Source organism: Phaseolus vulgaris, chromosome 11, assembly GCF_000499845.2.
Source record: "Phaseolus vulgaris cultivar G19833 chromosome 11, P. vulgaris v2.0, whole genome shotgun sequence".
Taxonomy (NCBI): domain Eukaryota; kingdom Viridiplantae; phylum Streptophyta; class Magnoliopsida; order Fabales; family Fabaceae; genus Phaseolus; species Phaseolus vulgaris.
In genome coordinates this window covers 50,666,846-50,694,603 of record NC_023749.2, presented here as the reverse complement: position 1 = coordinate 50,694,603, position 27,758 = coordinate 50,666,846, and the positions used below count along the sequence as shown (strand labels likewise).

Genomic DNA, 27,758 nt, shown 5'->3' with positions numbered 1-27,758 from the left:
GGAATTTCCAATTTGTGCTTCGTCTACTAGTTTACTACTTTTCTATCAACCCATATGTATTTAATGTGAGCAATCTTTTCCCAGTGAAATTGGTTCCTCGTTCTATTAGGTAATATTTGTGATTTCATTTAGTATAAAAAATAACTAGTTATTTTTTTTATCAGTAAAAAATAAAATAAAATAAAAGGAATATTTCAGGAATGCTCTAACCTACCCAGATAAAAACATATAACAGAATACAAATCCCCTACTTTCATAAGGCTCTTCCCAGCTTAAAAGCAAGCTGCAATCACTCATACAAAATAAGAAACAAGAAAGAATCAAACTAAAAGTTATTCTTACATCAATTTCTGCTGCATTTTGTATTTCTTTCTGCAGATTTTCATACAGATTTAGTGCAGGAGGTTAAGCTTGGTGAATCATTGGCTCCTAAAGAAAAGCCACGCTCACTGCTTAAAACTGCAGCCTGTCCAAGAGCATACTATCAAAGCCTATACTAATGGGCATTGGCTTCTGTTGGTTTCTTCTACTTTTAGAGTTTGAATCTTCTTCTCTTAACTTTCTTCCAGGATAAGGCCTTGCTCAGCTGCCAAACACAGATCCAAAAACAGTTTGGTCAAATTATCCCCTGCTCCAAATATAACTAGCTATAGTAACAGGAAATAAAAAAAGTTATTGATCTTATTGATTTATTTACTTTTAAAACTTGACCTATTTAATCTACCACTGAGCAGATACTGTCAATGAGAATTTGTGAGGAACACAAACATGTTCCCTCTTGTCTGAGGCAGGCATTGGAATTTTCTTATTTGCTATGCCTACTATAAAAGGAAGGACAGGGAAAAATAAAAAATATCCCATAGCATTCATATATATTTTAAAAGATGCTGAAGGATTATAGAATATTCATATCTGTAGTAGTGTTATAGTTCTAAATAACTAACTACATGAATAAATCTCAATCATTGATAACAATGATCCGTGTGATACTTACATTTATATTTCTGATAAGATCTTTTTGTAACTATATATTACCTTGGTAAACTAATAGAGATTGCTACATCAGTACTAAAAAGATTCTTGGATCTTTTTGATTGATTATTTTTATTTATATTTGAAATCTATTGTATTTCATGTGTGTTTGTTTATTTCTTAATAAATTAACCATAAAGGCCTTAAAAGACATGGTTTATGGCACAAAAGTCGAGAACTCGGAGGGTGACGATATGGTTAATGATATGGGTATTTGAGAATGAAAAAAATTAAATGAAAATAACATTATATACTTTTAAAATCTTAAATCACGACAGTTCGTCATTCACACGTCTTTCAATCTAATTCCACAAAAATATCCACTTCAATAGTCTTTACAATTATTTCAACTTCAAAACAGAATATCGATAATAAAAATTTAAAAAAAGACAAGAAGTTGATGAGTGGAGAAAGAGGTGAACTAGAGATTAAAATATTTGTACTAAATAAGATTGTATTTGAAATGCTTGAAAGATAATGTTGAGAATTGGCACCTGATGAAAATGTAGGCATGTAATTGGTGCCTTAAGAATTTCCAATTTTTGCTTCGTCTTATATGTTTACTGCTTCCATATCAAGCCATATAGTTTTAATGTGAGCAATCTTTTCCCAATCTTCGCCTTCTTCTTTCTTGCACCGCTGTTTGAGCAACGGGCAACTTTCAATTCTGAGTTCTGAAATGGATTCGGGTAAACCCTCCTCTGGCAAACATTGGAGTATTGGACAATTTTCAATAACCAATTTCTGAAGAGAGGAGAGGTGACAGAGACCCCTGTAGTCCAGTTTCTTAAGATTTGGAAAATAATTTATGTATAGCTTAGTAAGGGAGACTGGGAGCAAACCTTCCCCCGGAAAACACTCCACATCCACATTTTGAATAAACAAGAATTCTATGGAAGGGTTGGTTCCCCAAACCCCCTTCTTTAGTGAGGTAATAAGTTTGGAGCAACTAAAGAGCCTCATTTCTTTCATATTTGATGGAAAACATCCCTCAGACAATTCCACTCCTGGACAATTATATATATACAGATGATTGAGAGATGGAAGGAGAGTGGACATGAGTTTAGGCATTAATTTCAATTTCTCCAATTCTTCAATACGAATTATCTTTAGCTCTGGTGCAGATAATCCTTCATTGGAAAATGATTCAAATTCACAACATTTTTTAATTTTCAAATACATCAAATGACAATGAGGGTGCGCCTGTGATATCATCTGCAGGTTATGACATCCTTCCAAAATAAGGAGGCCGAGTTTTGGGAACAAGTCTAGAGGGAAGTTTGTGAGAGAGTCACAACATTGAGTGATACGCAAGTCTACAAGAAAATGGTAGCAATGGTTTATGGGAATATTAATGCCCGGACAAGATTCAATCCACAAGGATTCAAAAGGTGTATCAGATACGAGGAGCCCTAATATATTAAATGAAGATGTCTTCGTCTTCACACCTTCAATTTCTAACGCCTTCGGAGTCGAAGCCACAAGTTGTTCGCACCGAGCAATTCTTAGAAGCCTTAAATGGGGAAGGTGCTCTGGCAAGTGCCCTTTCAATTTGGGACAACGAAGTACAAAAAGTCTTTCAAGACTTGGAAAAGCACACGACATGCATTTCCATTCTTCCCATTCCTTCATACCCCTAAATGTCAACTCTTTCAATGATGCAAATGCAGATGAGCTATTCCCATAAAAATCAACATCTATCCTCACTATCTGATCAAGGCCGTCAATTGTCAACTCCTTGAGAAATGTCAAAAGTCCAAGGGAAGGCAATTGCAAGCAATGTTTACAGTCCACCAAAACTAAGGACACCACATTCAATAAAGAATTATCAGATAACCAACGGGGAAATTGTGTGCCACCATAGGAAACGATTAACAACCACTCCAAATGTTTGGAAGGTTGCAGATTCTCTAGTACTTGTTTTTCTTTTATTGAATTCTCATTGTTCCGCTGCGAATCCCATTCTAAACTTAGCTCCACAACATGTGTTTTATTCTTCAAATCCACTGCTAATGCATCACAGGGATCCACAATATTTTCAAGATTTTGAATTGACAGCTTTCCGTGAAGATCAAGTTGTCCTAGTTGTTGAATATTGCTGACCTCATTACTACTTTTGCAAACCTCAAACCTACTCATCCATACTTGAAGATTTTTCAACTTTCCTAAAAGCACTGGAACCTTTCTCAAAGTAGTTCCCTTAAGTTCAAGGCGGCACAACTTAGTGAGCTCATGCAAAGTCGAGGGCAGCTCCTTCAGAAGGTTACAATCGTTGAGCTTCAACACTTGCAAGTTATAGAGTGAACACATTGAGTCGGGAAGTCTTGTTATGCGTGTGCTTGAAAGGTCTAATGAACGGAGATGTATAAGATCGGCTATAGTGTCAGGCACCTCTTCTATGAAACAAGAAGACAAAGATAAGAGGCGTAAGAACTTAAAGTTGGAGATCAACTCTTGGATTGACATCCCACAACTCTTGGACAGAAATGTTCGTAGCCTTTTAGCATCACATAAACTCCTATACTCGACACATTCAATAGGATTCTTTAGCGTTGAAAAGTGGCGGGTAGTCTTTGGTATGCTTCCTGGTCTATCAACACCCAACCTGTAACACATTTCACCAGAAACATATTTTGCTAAATCATTCAGAAGGTCGTGCATCACAAAATGTGTTTGGTTGTTCCAAATGGACTGCTGAAAGAATGACCTTGATATTAGATCATTGAAGTACTGTTCACCTACTTTTTCTGGAGACTTACTTTGATGAGAGCATTGTAGAAAATTTTCAGCCATCCATGAGAAAATTAGGCTCTCCTTATCAAACTTATGGTCTTTGGGGAATAACGCACAATAAGTGAAACATCTCTTGAGATGAGAAGGAAGATGGTAATAGCTTAATAACAAAGCGGGGATGATTTTACTATCTTCTATTGGTAAGTCCCATATGTTGCTTCTCAGTACACCTTCCCACTCTGAAACAGATGACTTTGACTGTAAGAGACCTCCTACCGTTTCAAGGGCCAAAGGCAGTCCTTGACACTTTTCAACTATCTTCATGCCAATCTCCTCCAACACAGAATTCGACTTAGAGTTATCATCTTGAAATGCATGTTTAGCAAAAACTTGCCAACTGTGATCTTTTTCTAATTGCTTTAGTTTGTGAATAGTGTTTGACTCCATGGTAGAAGCAACTTTATTAATGCGTGTTGTGATAAGAATTTTACTTCCCTTAGCACCATATTTAAGTGGAGTTTGCAATGATTTCCATTGATCTCGGTGTTCGTTCCAAACATCATCAAGAACCAAAAGAAACTTCCTTCCTGTCAATGATTCTTTCAATCGTCCCTGAACCATTTCTAAGTTTCTGCTATCATCAGTTGACTTATGAATTGCTTCAAGAATTGCTCTGGTTAACTTGAAAACATCGAATTCATCAGAAACGCAGACCCAGGCTTTGATAGCAAATATATCCTTTGTGATTGGGTGGTTGTATACATGTTGAGCAAGTGTGGTCTTACCCATCCCGCCCATACCCACAACAGAATGTATTGAAAGGTGGTTATGATTTCCATTGTCTGATGTCAGCCAATTAAGAATAATTTGTTTGTCCTCATCTCTGCCATAAATAACCTCTTCAGCCACCAACGACGAGGATTCATTTCTTTTCTCTAACACTTTATTACCCAATTCCGATCCCACACCACTAACATTTTTGAGACCTAGATCATCCTTTTGGTTTAAAAGAGATTCAAGGTCATCTAGGAGTTCTTTCAGCTTGGATTCAAGAATGCGTACCTTGTTAGAACTGGTTTGGTATTGAAGTTGTGACTGAGTTTTGGAGAATTCATAGTCTATTTCATCCAGCAGATCCTCTGTGTCCAGCAACACGTCTCTGACCTCATCAAGCCACGCTTTAACATATGGATTTCTGAACTGCTTTAGTTCTGCATCATCAACCACAGCATTGATGGACACCAACTTCCTCCTCAAATTTTTGAGCAGCTTCTCATCCAGCTTTCTCCCACGAAAGTAGTCCAGAACTTGATGAGAATCCAGCTTGTCAAATAGGACCTGGAGAACAGCACCAAAAAGAGCACCACCAAGAGTTTCAAGAAGCGGCATGGTTGGAAAGGAAGTGGGGAAATGAAAGAGAAGAAAGGGTTCTGAAAATTGGAAGTGAAGCTTAGTTAGGTGAATGAAGGAGTGAGAAAAGGTAATGAGTGAGTATTTTGTTGAAGATGGCTTTACTTGAATGAAGGAGTGATGGAGAGGAAGCAGTAGCTGTTGATGATTATTGCCGACAGCACCATGTGGCTTTTACAGTATTTTCTACTAACTTTAGTGAATTACTCTATTTTGGTGGCTTACTTTATGAATAAAGACACCGAATCACTTATTACATCTTACATGATTATTAAATGGGTCCATTTCCCATTTTCTTTATTCTTTTAGCAGAAGTGATTCCTTATTAAGAATGGTTTGGAGTGTAACAACAAATATATTTGATGAATTAAAGGATTCGTTCACAACTTGAAGAATTTTGATTTCTTCCGTATGGTATTTTTGCATCTTTGTTTGTAAACAATGTTGAGAACTTTAAATAGTAATATGTGGTTTGAATCTTTGTCATGTTTCTCAAGTCTGATGAAATTCGCAGTTTGAGACTAGTTTTGAGATTAAGTGACATTGGTTCCTCCTTCTATTAGGTAATATTTAGTGATTGATCATTCAGTATGTGGAATAACTAGCTATACTAAGAGGAAATAAAAAACTTATTAATTTATTTACTTTTAAAACTTGACCTATTTAACCTGTCACTGAGCAGATATTGTCCATAAGAATTTGTGAGGAACACAAATTGGAATTTTCTTATTTGTTATGCTCTCTATGAAAGGAAGGACAGGGAAAAATAAAAAAGATTTTATTAGGGACTGAAGTGATTTAGGTGGTTCAATGATTGAAACTCTGTTTATCTTTCATTCTTAAATCCTAGAAACATGAGTATATTAGTGATGAAACAGTTCTTATTATCTTATTATTATTATTATTCTTATTTAAAATTGTAAAACAGTGTAATAAAATAATATGTTAGTTTATCAATTCTCTATCAGAAAACGAAATAAATAAAACCGTAAACTCGAAACAATGTAATAGTTTTGTAAGAATTACTAAATGTTTTATGAAACAAAATATTTTTGGTCTGTTAAATGTTTAGTTCATCATTTTTTTTTTGAAACATAATGTTTTTAATAATTTGATTTTTAAAATATTATTTTATTAAGAAAAAGTTAAATGACTGAAAATAAATAATTGTGCTCAAGTACTTTCCCTCAGAAGAGGAAGATATTTGTTGGATAAGGATAAGATATTCTTCTTTCATGCTTCTTCATTCGTCTTCATATATATAACAACAGAAACCCATTAGTCTAAAGCAAATACATTGTTTCTAGTCAAATGTTATCATTACTGCAAAAACACTGTTTCTGTTTGATTTGAAATTTGTAAATGACAATTTTATGCTCTTTTATCGTCTTATAAAATGGTGGTGTCACTTTTGAAAATCAATTCAACATGAGGATGATGGTTAACAAGGAAAATGGACGTCTATTGGAAACTGTCATCTATTAGATCACTGTAAAAAAACTTTCAGTTAGCAAGATGATGAAAATAAGTCTCCAACAACTTCAAAGAACCACAATATTTTTCAAAAACTTGTAAGATCAGATATGCTAAAACACTTTTTCAGAGAGAGAGTATTGTTTTGCAAACGTGTATGTAACCATTTTCTAAAACAAGAGTCCTTATTTATAGGAAGTTAAAAGAGATTAGGGTTAAAAGAGCAGATCAGTTAAAAAGGGTAAAGTTAGAAAACTCAACCAACTTGTTGAAAAACACGAGTTAATCTGTTGATTTTACTTAAAGTAAAATAACTAGTCTAATTAAGGTTTTTCTCACATGCTAATAATACAAACTAAAAACTCTCCGAGATGTAACATATTCAAATATAGTTTTCAACATATGACAACAGATAAAAAGCTAAAAATCTGTAAGTGTTTTTAATCAATCATTTTTAAAAATGACGGATTCAAAAACTACAACTTTTCAAATATCAGTTAAAAACTAGTTGCAAAAACTTTTTAACCAGTTAAAAAACTTATAATTAGATTCATCATCTCATAAAGTAACAGATAACTCAGACACAAGACTAAACAACTGGACATACATGGTAGCAAGAAGTCTTCAATAAAGTTTAGGAAGAATTGTCACAACTGTTGGAGATCCCACATCGACTAGGGATTAGAGCCTTTCATTGTACATAAGTGGGTGCAAACCTCAACCTCATGAGCCGGTTTTATAGGGTTGAGTTAGACTTAAAGTCCACTTTGCAATAACAACTTATAGCTCAAGGTCGGAAAGAGAGTTTGTTTGAGGTTTTTGATGGTATATTAGGAGAACTGGGAATGCATCTTAGTGTGGAAAGTGGTTCACCTCATGAAACTGCTAATAAAGACTAGGAGGGGCTTAGCAGAGGCGGGAGGGAGAGTAAAATATAGGTTCTCATAATAATTCAGCAGTAGAAATTTGTATAACCTGAAATCAGTAACAAAGAGAGTTTAAAGGATCTAATACATGATATAGTTACATAGTTAAAAGAACATTATTGAACCATATATCCAGGATAAACACATTCACCAAACATACAGAGAGAGCGTTTATTGGAACACACATTGAACCTATTGGACACATACAAATTATCAGAATTTTGAAAACAGATTCACGTCACACCAATTGATGTGACTACACATCATATAGTTCAACAATAAAAGAGTGCTACTATGAAAATATCCCATAGTATTGATATATATAATAAAAGAGGCTGAATAATTATAGAATATTCTTATCTGTAGTAGTGTTACATGTCCAAATAACAAACTACATGAGTAAATTTCAATCATTGATAACAATGATCCGTGTGATACTTAAATTTATATTTATGGTAAATACAACTTTAATATGTCACTTTTGAAGAGACAAATTCTTTTTGTAACTACATATTACCTCGGTAAAGTAATAGAGATTGTTACATCAGAACTATAAAGATTCTTGGAACTTTCTGATTTTGGTACTTCCTCTGACACCTTTCTTCCAACTAAAAATGCTGGGTGCTTGGGTTTTGGAAGCGTCATGTTGTCACTCCCTAGCATAACAACAACATCTGACATGGTTGGTCTGTATGTTGCATTTTCTTGAACACACAACAAAGCAATGTGTATGCACTTCTCAACTTCACTGCCTTTGAAGGATTTTTCCAGCATTGGATCCATAAATTCCAAACATTCTCCCTCATTAATTTGTGAATAATACTGTCATACTTCAGTTAGCTAGTATTGTTGATATTTGGTTAATCAGACCAAAGGGATGACTCACATATAAAAGAAGAGTTTGACCATGTTTTGAGAGATAGAATCCGTTGTTCTTTCTCCCACAAATGGTTTCTAGAACTAGAACTCCAAAGCTGAAAACATCAGATTTCACTGAAAACAATCCTTGCATAGCGTACTCAGGAGCCATGTATCCACTAATTCAAAAGAATAGAGCTTTCTTAATTTTTCTTGTTCAAGTATATAACAAGGAATTTCATTTTTTCAATCATTAAACTCTGAACTATGCATTCACAAGTCCTATTTATAAGATATGTTTTGCATAAGTAAAACTCACTAAGTGCCCATTACTCGCTTTGTATTTCCTTGGTTTTGTCCAATTTCAAATGCTCTTGCTAATCCAAAATCTGATATTTTGGGATTCATGTCATGGTCTAATAGAACATTGCTAGCTTTGAGATCTCTATGAATTACTCTGAGTCGAGAGTCCTCATGAAGATATAGAAGGCCTCTTGCTATTCCATTGATAATGCGTAATCTTAGTTTCCAATCAAGTTGTTTTCTTTTCTCATCGTCTGTCAACTCAAGAAGATAAAAGGGATTTGAACATCACAGGCCATTTAGCAAAAAACCAAATGCTATGTATTTGCAATGAAGCATTGAAGCAGTCTGAAAACATACCAAACAGGTGAAAGTACAGACTTGCGTTTGGCATATACTCGTATACAAGTATCTTTTCATTTTCCTCCAAGCAGCATCCAAAGAGTCTTACAAGGTTGCGATGTTGCAATTTAGCTATAGACATTACTTCATTATTGAACTCCTCTGAGCCTTGTCCAGAAAATTTTGACAGCCTTTTGACTGCTATTTGTCTTCCATCAGGTAGAATTCCCTGATAAAAGTTTGGGATAAAAATATCATATAGAAAGATGGAAGCAATAAAGAATATATTTCATAAATTCAAACAATGAAAACCTTGTAAACGGAGCCAAATCCACCTTCCCCCAATTTAGATGCTTCTGAAAAGTTATCAGTACTCTGCAGAACTGTGATTAATGGGATTATAGGCAGGTCAGTGTTCAATGTTTCCTCAGTTTGAATTTTATGAAATGATGATAGCCGAATCCCATCTACAATAGCCATATATGAGTAGGAGAAATAAGCTATAACACAAATTATGGCATTTGTGATTGCAGGAAATTATCTTTTCTACCTCTTCTTCTGTTCCAAAAGAAATATACACCCAAACATAGTAGAGTTATTGACCCCATCACAGAGAAGCTGATGATCAAGATTTTTGACCTCTTGTTAACTCCATCTTTATCTGCCACAACATAAAAAAAACAATTTTTTAAACTAGAAATAAAAAAAAAATCCAAAAGTACTATTATCATATTCAGATTCACCTGTTTCAGGAAGGTAGAACATATAGTCATCATACTTTATCATACAAGTTCCAGACCAAATGGACCATCCTAATTTTTGCTCATAAAATTTGGGAACTTCTGCTAACATGGCCTCCAAACACTCTCTGCACCCACCATTTGTGAGATCTCTACTGCATTGCACGAAGCCATACCTTTCTTGTGTGAAACTCAAATTGAAGCCATCCATGTAGTACAACTTGTTGGTCTCCACAGTTGCTTTTCTGATCAAGCCTCTCATAAAATCCTCACCTTTCTTAGTCTCTTCCTTGTTGTAAATGTTTTTTGTTCCAACAGCATGCCATGTTGGGTATGTAAGAATTTTCCCAAAGAAGTTCTCATTTGAGTACCTCAGAATGCAGAAATCATACATCACTGTAGCAGACACCCTATTGGGGCAGTGCTGACGAACTTCTCTGGCAGCATTAGAGACACAGAATTGACAAAAGTATCCAACCACATTACCACGGCAATTGTAGAGGCCATACACAGTGGAGCTGTTTCCTATGCTGGTGTAGTTGTAACCTTTGCTTGTGGCTGCATCTGAGGACATCCATGAGAGGATTCTCTCAAGATTGGTTTGGTATGCAGTGGTGAGAGATTCTTGGGTGCTGTTTTGGCAGTAACTTCCCTGGTAAATGGGTGTTTGTGCCTGTGTATAACTCAAACAACTGAAACTCAAACATAACAAGAAACCAAAGCACATTGATCTCACAGTTAGAAACCATGGTGCATGCATATATGGACTTTCTTAAGTTATTCTCTCAGAAGATGAAATAAAAACTTGCAGTTTCTGTCAACATGATTTATATTTACAACTCCACTCACTGCACACAAATTCTTAAGGTATAGAAATATCTGAGTTGAAAAGCAATTATGTCCACACATATCCAGATATACCATTTGAAATGTAGTTTTCTTTGTTTACCACATCCTATGTAGTTTTCATGTTTCTGCATCGATCGTGTTCATATATCCCTATTAGTCAAAAAGTGAATACATTGCTTCTAGCCAAATGCTGAAAGTCATTGACACAAATTATAAGAGAACTTCTAACACGACAATCACTAAAAAAATATTTGAAAACTTTGAAAAATATGTACTATGGCTTAAAACTATACAAGATCATCATTTACATTACCCTAAACAAGAACACTGTATGAACATGAGGAGGTGAAAACGAACAAGAAAAAACAACATTGTTCACATTTACGAAGCATTTTCACTAAAGATGTTTTAAAATGGATTTGGAAATGAATTTTAGAATGTCTAATTCAAAATTAGTTTTTAATTATTTCAAAATATTCTATGATCAATTTTATATTTGAATTTTAATGTTTTTTAAATAAATTTTAAATGTTTATTTGGAAAACATAAAGCTTAAAATCTTCTCAAATACTTTATGCAAAAACCTTTTCAAATACTTTTTTTGAGCATTCTCAATTATTTTCTTTAGATATAGGTTGACAAAATTGTACCTTCCATTTATGGGTTCGATTCAGATTATTTTCAATATATCAATCAATTATTTATATTAATAATAATTAGGGTTATTTTTATAATATTATTGAATGGGTTTTCTTCTTACTTTTTCCTCGATGTTGACTAAAAACTCATTGCTAACATTGACAAAAGAAAGTTTAGTTAATATTATTTTAAGGTTTTTAGTCAACATTAGAAAATAAACTGTAGTAATTAATTAATAAATAACAATGTCGGTGGTTTTGATTATAAAAAAAATAACTATTGACAAACATCAATCAAAAAATAATTCTTATAGATGTTAATTGCAAATATCTAGTTCACATATGTCAAAATAATTCTTAATAATATACATAAAAAATAATTCTTATTAACATCAATAACAAAATATAATTAAAAAGTAATGTTCCTATTAGACAGAAAATTTAAAATATTGATTAAAAAGTAAACTTGATTTACATTGTCTAAAAAATAATTTTAATTAATATTGGTTGAAAAAAAGTTTTAATATTATTTTAGAATAAACTTAATTGAAATAAATTTAAAAAATGTGTGACATAAAAAAAAATTAACATTGATCAAGAAAATCCTAACTAACATTAGTTGGAATACATTAACAAAAAAATAACATGGATAACATGGATGATGTCATGTTAAAAGATAAACATGATTAACTTTAATAGGAAAGAAATCTTTGTAAACATTTTTCCAAAGACATGTTTAAATCATGACACTCAAACTTTGAACAAGTCATCAAAGTTTTAGTTTTAAGTCAAATTGACTTTTTGACCAAAATTAAAAAAAGAGATGAAAAATAGATAAATTTGATAGTGTACAAAATTTAAATTCTTTCATTTTTAAAGTGAAATTTAAAATTCTTTAATTTTAAATAATTATAATAAATTTTTACAACATCAATTTTTTAAAATTCTTATCCTAATAATATATTTTATTATAAATCATTAAATTCATATAAAAAAAATATTTTCTTAAAAATTTCATATACGCACTCTTATCTGATCTAATGCATTGCGGAAAGTTTTAATTTTATGTTTTCTTAATGAATATTTCATAATATATTTTAAATTATACTTATAATTTATTTTAAATTACTATAGAAAACTTATTCTATAATGAAAAGTTGTATTACAAAGGGAAGAATCAATTCTAGAATATGTAATTTAGAATATCTTTTAGAATTCTTATTTTAAGCTTTATTTTTATAATGCTTTTGAAATTTGTAGTACACAGCTTTTTTAACATATTTTAGAAAATGTTTTCCGAAAAAAGTGTGAAAAAAATTAAGAAAAAAATATCAATTACTAAAGGTGTAAAAACAAAATCGAAGTGCATAAAGCAATTGCTAACTACTCATTGCCATGAGATTATGGGCCGAACCACATTTTCGGCTTCCTGCACCGCTACATTTTTCTTCCTGCACCCCACAATTTTCTAATTCTCGAAATTGGCCTTAATCTTTTATTTAAAAAAGGACACCGTGGTTACCCGAAATAGGGATCTGAGAGTGTGCTATAGATTCATCAATCCGGAACTGAATATTTTTTTTCCGAATGAGGAGGTGTTCCAGAAGCAATTTTTGCATAAATTATTGATTTTTGGATTGCTGAATCCGGAAGCCTAATTCTGTTACGGATTGATGGATCCGGAATGTTTATTTTTTTGAATTACGGATTTCTGAATCCATAATGCATATTTCTGTTACGGATTGGTGGATCCAGAATGTTTTTTTGAATAATGGATTTTTGAATGTGAAATGCATATTTTGAATTATGGATTGATGGATCCGAAATTTTACCGGAAGTGCCAATCCAAAAAAATTTCTGGATTTCATAATCCATAATGCAAAAAAATAAATACAGTTCAAGTGCATTTTAGGGTTTCTAAAAAATAATAGGGACAATTTGGTTTTGGAATAATATTGTGGGGGTGCAGGAAGAAAAATATAGGGATACAGGAAGAAACTGCCCATTTTAGGGTTTCTAAAAAATAATTATTGGGTGTTCTGTTCCTGCATTCCACCCTTATTTTTTTTCTCCACATTCAATTGGGTGAAATGACTGAATTGCCATGATGAATTTTACATTTTTCTCTCTCCTACCCTTTTCTCCTTTCTCCCTCTACTCCATTGCTGTGTTAGTTTTTTATCATATTTTTATAGTTGCATCACACCATCACACCATTGATGTCATTATCATTGTTGTTTTTTCAAACAGTCTTCACTTGGTCCCCCACCACACACTTGATTTAAATCTTTTCACAATCAAGATTGATATTTGGTCTAAACTTATGACCGTAACAATTCTAATTTATACTTTTTTTATTGGCTTTAATTCATACTTAGATAACAATAATTGTTTTGACTTTCTGTTCATCACTTACTCACATGATCATTGTTGCTTTTTCAAACCGTCTTCACTTTGTCCCTCACCACACACTTTATGTAAATCTTTCCACCATGAAGACTAATATTTAGTCTAAATCCGTGACCATTCCGATTCTAATTCATACTTAGATAACAATAATTGTTTTCATTTTCCTTTTTCATCACTCACTAATCACCATGTCCATTTAGTCAATAATTTATATGTATATCCTTAAAACCTAAAACCTCTCCTCCTTAGACTTGCACAAGTTCTCCCATCTAACCCATGCTATTGTTCTATAATGTCTACACGTGTCCCACTATTCATTTTGAATTCCTTTCACACTTCCCCTTTTTTTATTACTTTTTATCTTTCTCTCTCTTTCATTTCTTCTGACACTTCTTTTGCGTTTCATCTCTCTCTGTCGTCTCTCTCATTTTGTTCTTTGTGATATGTTCTTTCATTTTGCCTTTTGCGTTTCTGTCACCTCTACCTATCAACACACCACACCTGGACCAACCAAAACGTGTCACCTAACGCTTTTTAAAACTCACATTTTTCTCTCTCATTCCTCTCTTCCCCTTCTCTCTCTGAAACCTGATCACTCTCTTTTCTCTCAAACCCTACTCGCAACCCTTCATCTCAATCTTTTGCCCTCCCTTCTCTCCTTTCTCCTTTATTCCTTTTCACCATTTTGGCAACTGCAGAGATGTTGTATTGAAAATCATTTTTGCCCAAAAACACCATTAGACATCTGTAGAAATGGTACGTGGTTTTGAAATTTGAAATGACAATGACAATTGTTTTTCACTATATATATAGTGTTTTTTGTATTATATTAAATCTAGTATTTGAAATTTGATTAGTGCGGTACGTAATAACAAATTTTCTTGTAGTGGATGAAGTCAACATATTCTTAGTAGGACAGCAAGTCAGAAAGAAAAAATATAAACCTATATGTATGAATAAAAATAGAAAAACATATGTTTGAGTTAGGATGTCAATACAAATTGGCTTGCCTCATATTAGACCGTCCGGCATTTAGATCATCCTTCAAAAGTGACACGATTTATTAAACTGACATATTTTTTTAACACAGGTAAAATATTTTAAAAATTGATTGCAATTTAAGTCTCATAAATTTAGTGCACTTAAACTTTTGTTTTTCAATTAAAAAATTATTTTATTTTATTTTTTTATTTTGTATAATGTATAACGGGTAGATTACGTTAAAAAGATGTAAAAAAAGAAAAAGTATCCCATTTGGAAGGCTAAGAATATATTTAAGTTTTTAATAAATTTTCAAATATTATGCCACTCAATTAAGTTCAGATAAGAGAGAGGTGGAGTAAATTATTATTTATCACATCATCAATATTATTAATATTATCTAATTTTTATATTTAAACAATAATATTTTTAATTAAAAAATCTAGAAAATAAAAAATAATTGAAGAATTAAGAAAAATAATACTCTAGATTTAAAAAATGGAAAACATATTTAAACACAATGAGTATTCCTAAATTTAGTTTTCTTTTCTTAAGTTCATGAATATTTCTTACAATAATTTGTTTACTAACACAGCAAGGATAAACTTATTAAGAATAATAAAATATAATACTTATCCATAATAATATAAATTATCTTAATTAGTCTTTAACAAATTAAAATCTGCTTAACTTTATAAAAGAAATATATTATAAAAGTTTTCAAAATAAAAACAATACTGAGATCTAGCTTTTTTAATTTCCCTTACTTTTACATATATCACAAGATTGAAGCCTGTAAAGTTCCAGTTATCTTGATGTCTCTTTCATTCACCTATAATAATCACATGAATCACTTCATTTTCCACTCTCTTTATTTTGGATAAACCAAATTATCTACTTCCATAATTATTTGGAAAATCCTTTTTCTATAAATTTCCAATATAAAAAATAATTTTTTATAATAAATTAAAATCAATTTATACATAAATAAATACTAAAAGTTTTACCCGAAAATTCATTTTATTAATTTTCTCTACACAAAATGTTTTTTGGAAATGTTTATTTAGACATCTCTTTACATATATAATATATAGAAAAATGTTTCATTAAAATTCAAATTTTCCATTTATATATAGAAAAAAAAATAGATTGGTAGAAGATATAATGTAATAAGAAAAAAAGCTGTTTAATAAGTCTCTGAAAAGAAGACATGTATATACAATCACTTGGCACTAAGGCAAAAGCACAGATAGTTCTCTATGGGAAAAACAGAACTGAATGTGAGATCACTATGTTTTTTTGTTTTCATGTTCTTGCTAAGCTTGAAATCACTAGTTACCAAAGCACAACCACCCTTTTATTTGGGAGATGACTGTGATTTCACCCCCCAAAAGCCTCTCAGCAATGCATACAAAACCAACATTAACAACATCCTCTCATGGCTATCCTCAGATGCAGCCACAAGCAAAGGCTATAACTACAAAACCATAGGCAACAACACCCCTGTGTATGGCCTCTATGACTGCCGTGGTGATGTGGTTGGCTACTTCTGCCAATTCTGTGTCTCTGCTGCTTCCAGAAGACTCCTTCAGCACTGCCCTAATAGATTCTCTGCTGTCATGTACTACAACTTCTGCATTCTGAGGTACTCTAACGAGAACTTCATTGGCAATGTTACAATAAACCATCCAAGACATCATGTTGGGAACAAAAGTGTGTCTAGTGTAGAAGAGATTCAAAAGAGTGAGGATTTCATGAGGAGTTTGATCATAAAAGCAACTGTGGAGACCAACCAGTTGTACTACATGGATGGCTTCAATTTGAGCTCCACTCAGAGAAGGTATGGCTTGGTGCAGTGCACCAGAGACCTCACCAGTGAGAAGTGCAGACAGTGCTTGGAGGCCATGCTAGCACAAGTTCCCCAATGTTGTCAACATAACTTGGGGTGGCTGGTAGGAACTGCAAGTTGTCACATAAAGTATGATGATTATATGTTCTACCTTTTCAACAATCAATCATATATTTTGCCCAGTTTAACAGGTACAATACTTCAGTTAATTTTTCTTGTTTTGCAATCAAACAGTAGTGAGCATATCTTTTGAGTCTTGTCTTCTTTCATTCTTGTGCTTAATCCAACTGTTACACTTGATTTCAATCAATCTTGTATACACATTCATAGATTTAGACTACATAAAAAAAATAACACATACAACTACCTTTACTCATAAGTGTATATTGTTAAATTATTAAAATCAAATAGTGAAATGGTTTAAAGTACACATGATTTTGTTTGTTTGGTTACTCAATATGATCAATTGGTCAAAAGATTAATATACTTCTTTTACATTATTACAGCTAAACAAGGGGATGCAAGTAAGTCAAGAAACTTGATCATTGGATTGAGTGTGGTGGGGTTAGCAGCTGTGTGTTTGAGTGTATATTGTTTATGTTACTGGAATAGAGTTAGAAAAGGTAATTTCATGCAATAACTCAATGCTACAATTTGTATGAACTCATTTCCACTTAAACATGTCCATTTAGTTCATACGTAACTCACATCTTCTCTTTGTAGATGGGCTCATAAATGATTCTATTCCTCTATCTGCATATACAAATTTGCCTATAATCCCATTAACCACCATTCTTGAGAGTACTCATGACTTCTCAGAAACATCTAAGTTAGGTGAAGGTGGATTTGGCCCAGTTTACAAGGTATTTAATAATTTAAATTTGGAATTAAATTACATTTACCTTTTATTTTGTGTAATAATTTCATTCGAATTCTATCATGATAGTTACATTTTATTGTAAAGAAGATTAGTGTAGTGAGTAACTGTGAACAAACCTCTCTTTGAGACTATTTAATATCACATGAATTTTCATACTTCAACAAATAAAATGACAGTTTCAAAAACAATATCAAAATTTCTAGTAACAAAGATACTATACCATTTAAGCACTTCTTAAACGTAAAAACTTGTGATTATTTTATTGCAGGGAATTCTACCGGATGGAAGAGAAGTTGCAGTGAAAAGGCTCTCAAAAGCTTCTAGTCAAGGCTCAGAGGAGTTTAAGAATGAAGTAACATTTATAGCTAAATTGCAACATTGCAACCTTGTAAGACTTGTGGCATGCTGCTTGGAGGAAAATGAAAAGATACTAGTATATGAGTATTTGTCAAATGCAAGTCTTGATTTTCACCTATTTGGTATGCTCTTAGATATCTTCATTGTGTAGAGTTGTTCTTGGTTACCTTTTTGTGTCTTTCACTGTATTAAGATATATATTCTAACTTCTGGTGTCAGATGATGAAAAAAGGAAGCAACTTGATTGGAAACTAAGGTCAAGCATCATCAATGGAATAGCAAGAGGTCTTTTATATCTTCATGAGGACTCTAGACTCAAGGTAATCCACAGAGATCTCAAAGCTAGCAATGTTCTGTTAGACGATGAAATGAATCCAAAAATATCAGATTTTGGATTGGCAAGAGCATTTGAAAATGGTCAGAACCAGGCAAATACAAACCGAATAATGGGAACTTAGTAAGCTCTACTTCTACCAAAACATTTATTTGAACAGTAGTTTTCCTCTGATGTAATTTTGAAACATTCAATTCCTTGTTGTATGTTCTTTTATGTGAGAGGTAACAAAGTGATATTAATTTTGATCATGCAGTGGCTACATGGCTCCAGAGTATGCTATGGAAGGATTGTTTTCAATGAAATCTGATGTTTTCAGCTTTGGAGTACTTGTTCTAGAAATCATTTGTGGGAAAAAGAACAGTGGATTTTTTCTATCAGAACATGGTCAAAGTCTTCTTTTATATGTGAGTTTTCTCTCTTAACTGATCCATAAATTTAACCAACAATGTTATCTAGAGTTATAACAATGTTCACAAATCAAAATTTGGTGTAGAGTTGGAGAATGTGGTGTGCAGGAAAATGTTTGGAATTGATGGATCCATTGTTAGAAAATTCCTACACATCCAATGAAGTTGAGAAGTTTATACAGATTGGTTTATTGTGTGTTCAAGAAGCAGCAACAACTAGACCAACCATGTCCACTGTCATGGTGTTGTTGGCAAGTGATGTGATGACCATTCCAAAACCCAACAAACCTGCATTCTCAGTTGGAAGAGTGGAAACGTCTGCTTTAAAAACTTCCAAAAATATTTCCATTAATGATGTATCAATCTCTAGTATTGTACCAAGGTAATCAAACTTGCTTAATTAATTTGACTATGAGAAACCAATGACTGTTATCCTTTCTTAATTTAAACTAAATTATCCTATAAAGATAGATCAATAATCAGAACAAGAAAACATATATTTAAGTCCTTTTTGTATTTATATTTTCTTCTTATTATTTCTTTTTTACTTTTTATTTGCGAAGAGATTATTTCAAAGTTTTAATTTGTTAAACGTGATAAATACTTCTATATAACTCTCTCTTTCAAAATATTTTGAAGTGGAATGAAATTTTGTGAAAAAATGAGAGAAAGAACTATTTTAAGAGAGTTATAATTCTGAGTTCTTAGATCTTTCTTTAGTAATCTTGGAGATCATTTTGAGTTAATCAAAAAGTGTTCATCTAATTTGGTTTCCCTTTAGGTGTAATCATTTGTGGTATTTTCCTGTATTTTGGTTTTTCGGTAGATTGCAAGTGTTCCTGGTGAATAGGGTGTTTAGTCTATGTTTTGTAATAAGGTTTTTCATGTCATGTTATTTCTGAACAAATTAACCTTGAAGGTCCTAAAAAGCATGGTTTAGTGGCACAAAAGTTGAGAACTCTGAGGGTGGCGATATTGATAATGATATGGGTATTTGAGAATGAAAATAACATCATATTTACAGTCCAAACCACTTCTTCATTCACACCTCTTTCAATCTAATCCCACAAAAACATACACTTCAATAATAGTTACTATTCTTTCTGGAGAAGATTGAATCCAATTGGCTCTCAAAATAAATGATTGGAAAAGAATCATATAAGAGTGAACAAAGGAGGAAACAGAGTGGATAAGAAAACAACTTTACCCAACAACTCAATGAAACTGAAACTACTCCCAACTACAGAGTGCAAAACTGGCGCAACGCAACAACTTTGACACTTCGCCCCTTCACCATTTTCCATGTTCCCTAAATATAACCATTGTCATTCAGTTTCAAAACAGAATATTGATAATAAGACATTAAAAAGACGAGAACTTGATGCGTGAAGAAAGTGGTGAACTAGAGATTAAAGTATTTGCACTAAATAAGATGTATCTGAAATGCTTAAAAGATAGTGTGAAAAATTTGCACCTGATAAAAAATTTAGGCATATGAGAATCGGTGCCTTAGGAATTTCCAATTTCTGCTTCGTCTTTAATGTGAACAAACTTTTCCTGTGAGCAAATCCATATAGTTCTCATGTGAACAATATTTTTCTGGTCTTCACCTTTTTCTTTCTTGTACGGTGGTTTGAGCAACGGACAGTCTCTCATTTCGAGTAGTGAAATGGTTTCGGGCAGACCCTCCTCTGGCAAGCATTGGAGTACAGGACAATTTTCAATAAGCATTGTCTTAAGAGAGGAGAGGTGACAGAGACCCCTGTAATCCAGTTTCTTTAGATTTGGACAATCAATTATTTGTAGCTTAGTAAGGGAAACTGGGAGCAAACCTTCACCCGGAAGACACTCCACGTCCTCTTTTCCAATAGACAAGGATTGTATGGAAGGGTTGGTTCCCCAAAACCCCTTCTTTAGTGCGGCAACAAGTTTGGAGCAATTCAAGAGAGAGATGTGTTTTAGATTTAATGGCAAACATCCCTCAGACAACTCCAGTCCTGGACAATTGCTTATATACAACTCATTAAGAGATGGAAGGAGGGTACACATGCGTTTAGGCATTGCTTTCAATTTCTCCAATCCTTCAATCCAAAATCTCTTTAGCTCATGTGCAAATAATCCTTCATTGGGAAATGATTCAAATTCAGAGCATTTTTTAATTGTCAGACCCTTCAAATGACCATGAAAGTGCCCCTGTGATATCATCTGTAGGTTATCACATTCGTCTAAAGAAAGGAAGCTGAGTTTTGGAAATAAGTCCAGAGGGAAGTTCGTGAAAGAGTCGCAACATTTACTGATATACAATTCTACAAGGAAATCATAGCAATGGTTTATGGGAATAATCATGCCCGAACAAGAACTAATATTAAACGATTTAAGAGGGGTATGTGATAGTAGGTGCCTTATCATATCAAATGAAGATTTCTCCATCTTCATACCTTCAATTTCTACAGACTTGGGAGTCAAAGCCACGAGTTGTTCGCACCTGAATATACATAGATTCTTTAAATGAGGAAGGTGCTCTGGCAAGTGCCCTTTCAGTTTGGGACATTGCCACAAATAAAGACTTCGAAGACTTGGAAAAGCACCGGTCATGCATTGCCATTCTTCCCATTCCTTCATATCATAAAAACTCAGTGTTTCCAAGGATGCAAAAGCACAAGAGCTATTCCCATAAAAATTAGCATCTATCATCACTATCTCATCAAGGCCATAAATTTCCAAGTGCTTGAGAAATATCAAAAGTCCAAGGGAAGGCAACTGCAGGCAATGTTTAAAGTTCTTCAAAGTTAAGGACACCACATTCAATAGAGAATTATCAGATAACCAACAGAGAAATTGTGTTCCACCATAGCCATCGATTGACAACTCCTTCAAATGTCTACAAGGTTGTAGATTCTCTAGTATTTCTCTTTCCTTTACTGAATCGTCATTGTTTCGCTTCAAATTCCATTGTAAACATAAACTCACAAGATGTGTTTTCCTCTTCAAATCAGCTGCCAATGCATCACAGGGATTCCCAATATTTTCAAGATTTTTAATTGACACCTCTCCACGAACATCAAGTTGTCCTAGTTGTTGAATACTGAACTCACTACTACTTTTCCCAACCTCAAACTCACTCATCCATACTTGAAGATTCTTCAACTTTCCTAAAAGAACTGGAGCCTTTCTTAATGAAGTTCTAATAAGTTCAAGGCGGCGCAAGTTACTGAGCTCATGCAAAGTCGAGGGAAGCTCCTTCAACAATTCACACCAGTTCAGCCTCAACACTTGCAAGTTATAGAGTGAACAAATTGAGACGGGAAGTCTATGTATCCCTGTTCTTGAAAGGTTTAATGAACGGAGGTGTATAAGATCAGCTATAGTGTCAGGCACCTCTCTTATGAAATGAGAAGACAAAGATAAGATGCGTAAGAATTTAAAGTTGGAGATCAAGTCTTGTATTGACATCTCACAATTTCCGGATACAAATGTCCGTAGCCTTTTAGCTTCACATAAACTCCTATACTCATCACATTCAACAGGATTCTTTATCGTTGAAAAGTGACGAGTAGTCTTTGGTACGCTTCCTGGTCTATCAACACCCAACCTGTAGCACATTTCACCAGAAACATATTTTGCTAAATCATTTAGAAGGTCATGCATCACAAAACGTGTTTTGTTGTACATTATATCTTGTATAATTGAATTTTGAAAGAATGACCTTGATAACATGTCATTAAAATATTGTTCACCTACTTCTTCTGGAGACTTACTCTGTTGTTGAGAGCATTGTAGAAAATTTTCGGCCATCCATGAGAGAATTAAGTTCTCCTTGTCAAACACATGGTCTTTGGGGAATAACGCACAATAAGCGAAGCATCTCTTGAGATGAGAAGGAAGATGGTAATAGCTCAATAACAAAGCGGGCATGATTTTACTATCTTCTATTGGTAACTCCCATATGTTGCTTCTGAGTACACCTTCCCACTCTGAAATAGATGACTTTGACTGTAAAAGACCTCCTACCGTTTCAAGGGCCAGAGGCATTCCTTGACACTTTTCAACTATCTTCATGCCAACCTCCTTCAACCCAGAATTCGACTTAGAGTTATCATCTTGAAATGCATGTTTAGCAAAAACTTGCCAACTATGATCTTTTTGTAATTGCTTTAGTTGGTGAATATTGTTTGACTCCATGATAGAAGCAACTTTGTTAATGCGTGTTGTTATAAGAATTTTACTTCCCTTATCACCATATTTAAGAGGACTTTGCAATGATTTCCATTGATCTCGGTGTTCGTTCCAAACATCATCAAGAACCAAAAGAAACTTCCTTCCTATCAATGATTCTTTCAATCGGCTTTGAACCATTTCTAGATTTCTACTATCATCAGTTGACTTTTGAATTGCCTCGAGAATTGCTCTGGTTAACATGAAAACATCGAATTCATCAGAAACGCATACCCAGGCTTTGATAGAAAAATTAGCCTCTATCATTGGGTCATTGTACACATGTTGAGCAAGTGTGGTCTTACCCATCCCGCCCATACCCACAACAGAATGTATTGAAAGGTGGTTATGATTTCCATTGTCTGATGTCAACCAGTCAAGGATAATTTGTTTGTCCTCATCTCTGCCATAAATAACCTCTTCAGCCACCAACGATGAAGATTCATTTCTTTTCATTAACACTTTATTACCCAATTCCGATCCCACACCACCAACATTTTTCAGACCTAGATCATCCTTTTGGTTTAAAAGAGATTCAAGGTCATCTAGGAGTTCTTTCAGCTTGGATTCAAGAATGCGTACCTTGTTAGAACTGGTTTGGTATTGAAGTTGTGACTGAGTTTTGGAGAATTCATAGTCTATTTCATCCAGCAGATCCTCTGTGTCCAGCAACACGTCTCTGACCTCATCAAGCCACGCTTTAACATATGGATTTCTGAACTGCTTTAGTTCTGCATCATCGACCACAGCATTGATGGACACCAACTTCCTCCTCAAATTTTTGAGCAGCTTCTCATCCAGCTTTCTCCCACGAAAGTAGTCCAGAACTTGATGAGAATCCAGCTTGTCAAATAGCATCTGGAGAACAGCTCCAAAAAGAGCACCACCAAGTGTTTCAAGGAGTGGCATGGTTGGAAAGGAAGTGGGGAAATGAAAGAGAAGAAAGGGTTCTGAAAATTGGAAGTGCAGCTTAGTTAGGTGAATGAAGGAGTGACAAAAGGTAATGAGTGAGTATTTTGTTGAAGATGGCTTTACTTCAATGAAGGATTGAGGATTTTGTTGGAGATGGATTTACTTGAATAAAGGAGTGATGGAGAGGAAGCAGTAGCTATTGATGATTATTGCCGACAGCACCATGTGGCTTTCACACTATTTTCTACCAACTTTAGTGAATTACTCTATTTCGGTGGCTTACTTTATGAATAAAAACACCCAACCCACTTATTACATCTTGCATGATTATTAAATGGGTCCATTTCCCATTTTCTTTTCTTTTTTAGCATGAGTGATTCCTTATTAAGAATGGTTTGGAGTGTAACAACAAATATATTTGATGAATTAAATGGTCTCAAGTAGTTGATTGTTTGTCTTAATATATTTGTCGTTTGTCAGTTATATGAACAATCTTTTTCCTGTTGAAGGTAAGTATCATGTCACTGATTTCTTTTGGACTTTGATTATAGTTGTGAATGGTATAATATTAAACGACCTCTTGTTGAAGACATTGAATCCAATGTACTAGAAATAATTGGATCAGATACTAAGTCCACATATATTACATGCCCGACTGACCCAGCTGCAACACATCACATTTCGAGCTTCAAATAGTAATGTGTGGTTTGAATCTTGGTCATGTTTCTCAAGTCTCATGAAATTCACAGTTTGAGACTCCTTCTACATCTAATCATTTGTATGTGCAGAACTGCTTTTTTGAGATAAAGTATTGTTTCCTAGTTCTATCAGGTGATATTTAGTGATTCATCATTCAGTATGGAGATACTTTTTATATGATATGATACTGTTAAAAATGAGTATATTTGATATTTGATACTGTCAAAGTTAGTATATTTGATATCATAGTTAGTATATTTGATATCATACTGTCAACTGAAGAAAAGATACAATAGATAAAAAAAAATAAAAAAATAAAAAAATAAATATATATATATATATATATATATATATATATTGTTGGGAAAAATGGGTAATTTTCCCACTAAAACAAAATCTACCCGACAAATAATATTGAATAAATAAAGCGGAATAACACACCCGAAAATTGTTAACGGAGTTCGGCCTGTTTAGCCTAATCTCCGAGCACAGCAAAAACAACTCCCTTTTATTATTATGACAGAAGATATTACAAATTGAGGATATCTAACAGTGAAGGAGGAGAGTTTAATTTATAACTCTCAAACCTCCTTCCCAAACAATGAACCCACCGATGTGGGACTTGGGATTAAGCCAAAATCAACATATATATATACCTTACACACTACGAAGCCCAGACACGGATACGGGTACAGATACGACACGGATACGGACAGGAAATACGGTTAAATTGAAAATTATAGGACACGGGACATGGCTATGTATGAATTATTTCTTTTTTTATTTCTGGATTTTCTTAAGATTTTTATATATATTTTTATTTAAATGATTTGTTTATGATTTTATTTGAGATTTTAGTTAAGATTTTCTGTGAAAAAAGAGTTTTATTTGAGATTTTAGTTAAGATTTTCTGTGAAATAAGGGTTTACAGAGTGAACCGTGTCCCTCCCACTTGTTCAAGAAGTGGACCGCGTCCCTCCAGCGTGTCCTGAAAAAATGCCGTATCTGACCCATACAACTGCGTCCGACACCGTGTCGTGTCGTGTATCCGTGTCGTCAGCGTGTCGGAAGTGCAAACGGCTCGATTTTGACCGTATCCGAGCTTCACAACTCACACATCTCTTTTAGTTCAACAATTAAATATGTGAACATGAAGTCGTGAACTTTTGATAAAACTCTAACAATATTCATACAAAGATTACAATGGTTTTTTTTGTACTTCTATAAATGGAAGCTCTTCCATGTAAAAAAAGTTAAGAAAAAACAAGTTAAGAGACGACGATTCCTTTTTTGCACTGGTGCATGTTTAGTAGAACCTGCTTTCAACATTTGAAATGAAATCTGTGGAACGAAGAGCGACGGTGGGGTTGGTAGTGATTTTGATATATCAGACGGAAATGTGAGAGAGAGGAGAAGAAAAAAGGAAAATGAGAGATTCGAGTTTATGGGGAAAGAGCAGAAAAATGAGATAAAAATTAGATGGAAATTAAAAATAAAATATAATTTAAAACAAATTTAGATAATTTTCTTGAGATTATATAAAGCTTAATTAAGATTAAAAAAAATCCGTTAATTATATTTAATATTAAGATTATATTAAATTTTAGTAAAAAACTTTCGTTAAAATTATTTTTCGTGTACTTTTATATTTAACAATTATTTTATATTTTTATTCAAAAGTATATAAATACACAATGGTTATTTTTATTATTTTTTAAAATTGTAAAACAATGTTATGAACAATAATATGTTATTTTATCAATTTTACATTAAAAATAAGAAATAAATAGTAAAAATAATGTATTATTTTTGTAAGAATGTTTTATCAAACAAAATATTGTTGGCATGTTAAATGTTCAGTTCACCATATTTTGAAAATTAATTTTTTTTTATAGTTTAATTTTTAAAATATTATTTTATTAAAAAAGAGTCAAATGACTAAATAAATATTTTTACTTGGGTACACCACAAAAGAGGAAGATACTTCTTCATGCAAATTAATGTTTGGGATGTTGAATAAGGATAAGAGATTATCATTCTTTCATGTTCCTTCTTTCCTGTTCATATAAATCTGGTAACAACATATTAGTACAAAAAGTAAATACATTGTTCAATTTTTGTGATTAATATTATTTAATTGTTGGGTTATATAACAATAACTATAACTACAAGAAAATTATGAAATAGACAAATTTTTAGAGACCAAAATAATTAGTTGCAATAGTAACTAAATTAGAGACTATTTTAAAAAACTAAAACAAAAATTGGTTTCTATTATTGTTAAATAGTTTCTAAATTGGTATTTAATTAGCAACTAAGGTTTTGCTACCAAATTTAGAAACTAAATAATTGGTAGTTAAAACCTTTATTACTAATCGAATACCAATTTAGAAACTATTTAACAATAATAGAAACTAATTTAAAAACCACAAATTTTTTTATTTCTAAAAATTGATTTCTATTTCATAATTTTCTTGTAGTGTATAAATTAACGTTTATATATTTTGTACTATCCAATATCAAAATATTGATAATAAAATATTCATTTGATATAGTTAGGTAAAAGAATCACTTGCAAATTAAAAACTGATTTGTTCGAATAGAAATTAGTCCAATTTAATATTTAATCACCTTAATATTTAGAAAATCTTTTGCAAGTGGATCACCATTTGGTTTTTATCATTAAAGTTCGACAACCCTTCCACGAAGAGGTCAATTTGCCCTTATAGCTCGTACATCCATCTTGAACGATTTCAGCTCATCTTTGGTAAGAACATTTGGTGTCCACCGTGGACCTGCATAAAATTGTTCCTAGACCACAAGTCTTATGGTACTCAATAGAAGCATGATTGTGACTTCATCATCATCATGGACCTCTCAACCGTGGGTTCTTCTTTTATTTTAACTCTAGTATGATCTATCACTTCAAAAAGGAATTATTCTTGTTATTGAATATAAAATGTGGTAGTGTAAAATGGCATGTCTAGGAAAATTCTGACAAGGAAAGACTTGGTACTTAAATGTGTCCATTTGTGACTCACCTCTCTTTCTTAGAAACTTACCTAGTGTACTATTTCACAATCTATAGCCACTATACTAGTAAATAATATTATTCTTAGTGAGAAGTGCATAAATCGATTTTGATCCATGACAACAAAATGAGATATAGATGTTCAATGGAAATTACTTTTTTTTTGTGAAATACATTACCAGAAGAATGTGGCACCATCCAAATTTGTCTTATTGTCAAGGAGATCAGCCTGACATCTCTAGTAGAAGATGAAATGGGCTTGGACCCCATGGTAGAATTCCGAGAAAGTCGACCTACCTTTGATGGCCATCATCACGGTACATCTCGACCATTTACCCACTCAGCTCACTAGGATCGAAAGATGATCAACGTCGACC

At 33.0% G+C, this 27,758-nt stretch overlaps 5 protein-coding genes across 8 annotated transcripts in view; 1 reads left to right on the top strand and 4 right to left on the bottom strand.

Moving 5' to 3' along the window:
* LOC137828258 (putative disease resistance RPP13-like protein 1) overlaps nucleotides 1-27,758 on the bottom strand; it is a 95,234-nt gene that overhangs the window by 46,229 nt on the left and 21,247 nt on the right. The gene's annotated exons all lie outside the window — the stretch shown is intronic.
* On the bottom strand, nucleotides 230-5,154 carry LOC137827956 (putative disease resistance RPP13-like protein 1). Its single transcript, XM_068634371.1, has 2 exons — nucleotides 1,527-5,154; nucleotides 230-586 (listed from the first exon to the last, which is right to left on the bottom strand). Exon 1 carries the CDS (start codon nucleotides 5,152-5,154, stop codon nucleotides 1,585-1,587), a length of 3,570 nt encoding a protein of 1,189 aa, XP_068490472.1. The 3' UTR covers nucleotides 230-586; nucleotides 1,527-1,584.
* Nucleotides 7,172-10,647, bottom strand: LOC137829269 (cysteine-rich receptor-like protein kinase 10). Of its 3 annotated transcripts, XR_011084014.1 has the most exons (7): nucleotides 9,821-10,647; nucleotides 9,628-9,738; nucleotides 9,390-9,544; nucleotides 9,096-9,306; nucleotides 8,752-8,989; nucleotides 8,092-8,611; nucleotides 7,172-7,623 (listed from the first exon to the last, which is right to left on the bottom strand). XR_011084014.1 is itself a non-coding variant. In XM_068636086.1 (6 exons), the coding sequence occupies exons 1-6, from the start codon at nucleotides 10,575-10,577 to the stop codon at nucleotides 8,407-8,409; spliced, it is 1,677 nt and encodes a 558-aa protein (XP_068492187.1). In that variant the 5' UTR covers nucleotides 10,578-10,647; the 3' UTR covers nucleotides 7,988-8,406. The 3 variants fall into 3 exon arrangements, 2 of the variants coding, with proteins under 2 accessions (XP_068492187.1, XP_068492227.1); XM_068636086.1 differs by lacking the exon at nucleotides 7,172-7,623 and having other exon boundaries at nucleotides 7,988-8,611; XM_068636126.1 differs by lacking the exon at nucleotides 7,172-7,623 and having other exon boundaries at nucleotides 7,988-8,611; nucleotides 9,390-9,460; nucleotides 9,821-10,637.
* On the bottom strand, nucleotides 15,862-23,932 carry LOC137827817 (putative disease resistance RPP13-like protein 1). Of its 2 annotated transcripts, XM_068634266.1 has the most exons (4): nucleotides 23,322-23,906; nucleotides 19,999-22,932; nucleotides 19,732-19,833; nucleotides 15,862-16,653 (listed from the first exon to the last, which is right to left on the bottom strand). In XM_068634266.1, the coding sequence occupies exons 1-2, from the start codon at nucleotides 23,372-23,374 to the stop codon at nucleotides 20,034-20,036; spliced, it is 2,952 nt and encodes a 983-aa protein (XP_068490367.1). In that variant the 5' UTR covers nucleotides 23,375-23,906; the 3' UTR covers nucleotides 15,862-16,653; nucleotides 19,732-19,833; nucleotides 19,999-20,033. The 2 variants fall into 2 exon arrangements, with proteins under 2 accessions (XP_068490367.1, XP_068490298.1); XM_068634197.1 differs by having other exon boundaries at nucleotides 19,999-23,932.
* On the top strand, nucleotides 15,949-19,060 carry LOC137829072 (cysteine-rich receptor-like protein kinase 10). Its single transcript, XM_068635885.1, has 7 exons — nucleotides 15,949-16,734; nucleotides 17,050-17,166; nucleotides 17,267-17,406; nucleotides 17,692-17,902; nucleotides 18,000-18,237; nucleotides 18,371-18,521; nucleotides 18,611-19,060. The coding sequence occupies exons 1-7, from the start codon at nucleotides 15,954-15,956 to the stop codon at nucleotides 18,908-18,910; spliced, it is 1,938 nt and encodes a 645-aa protein (XP_068491986.1). The 5' UTR covers nucleotides 15,949-15,953; the 3' UTR covers nucleotides 18,911-19,060.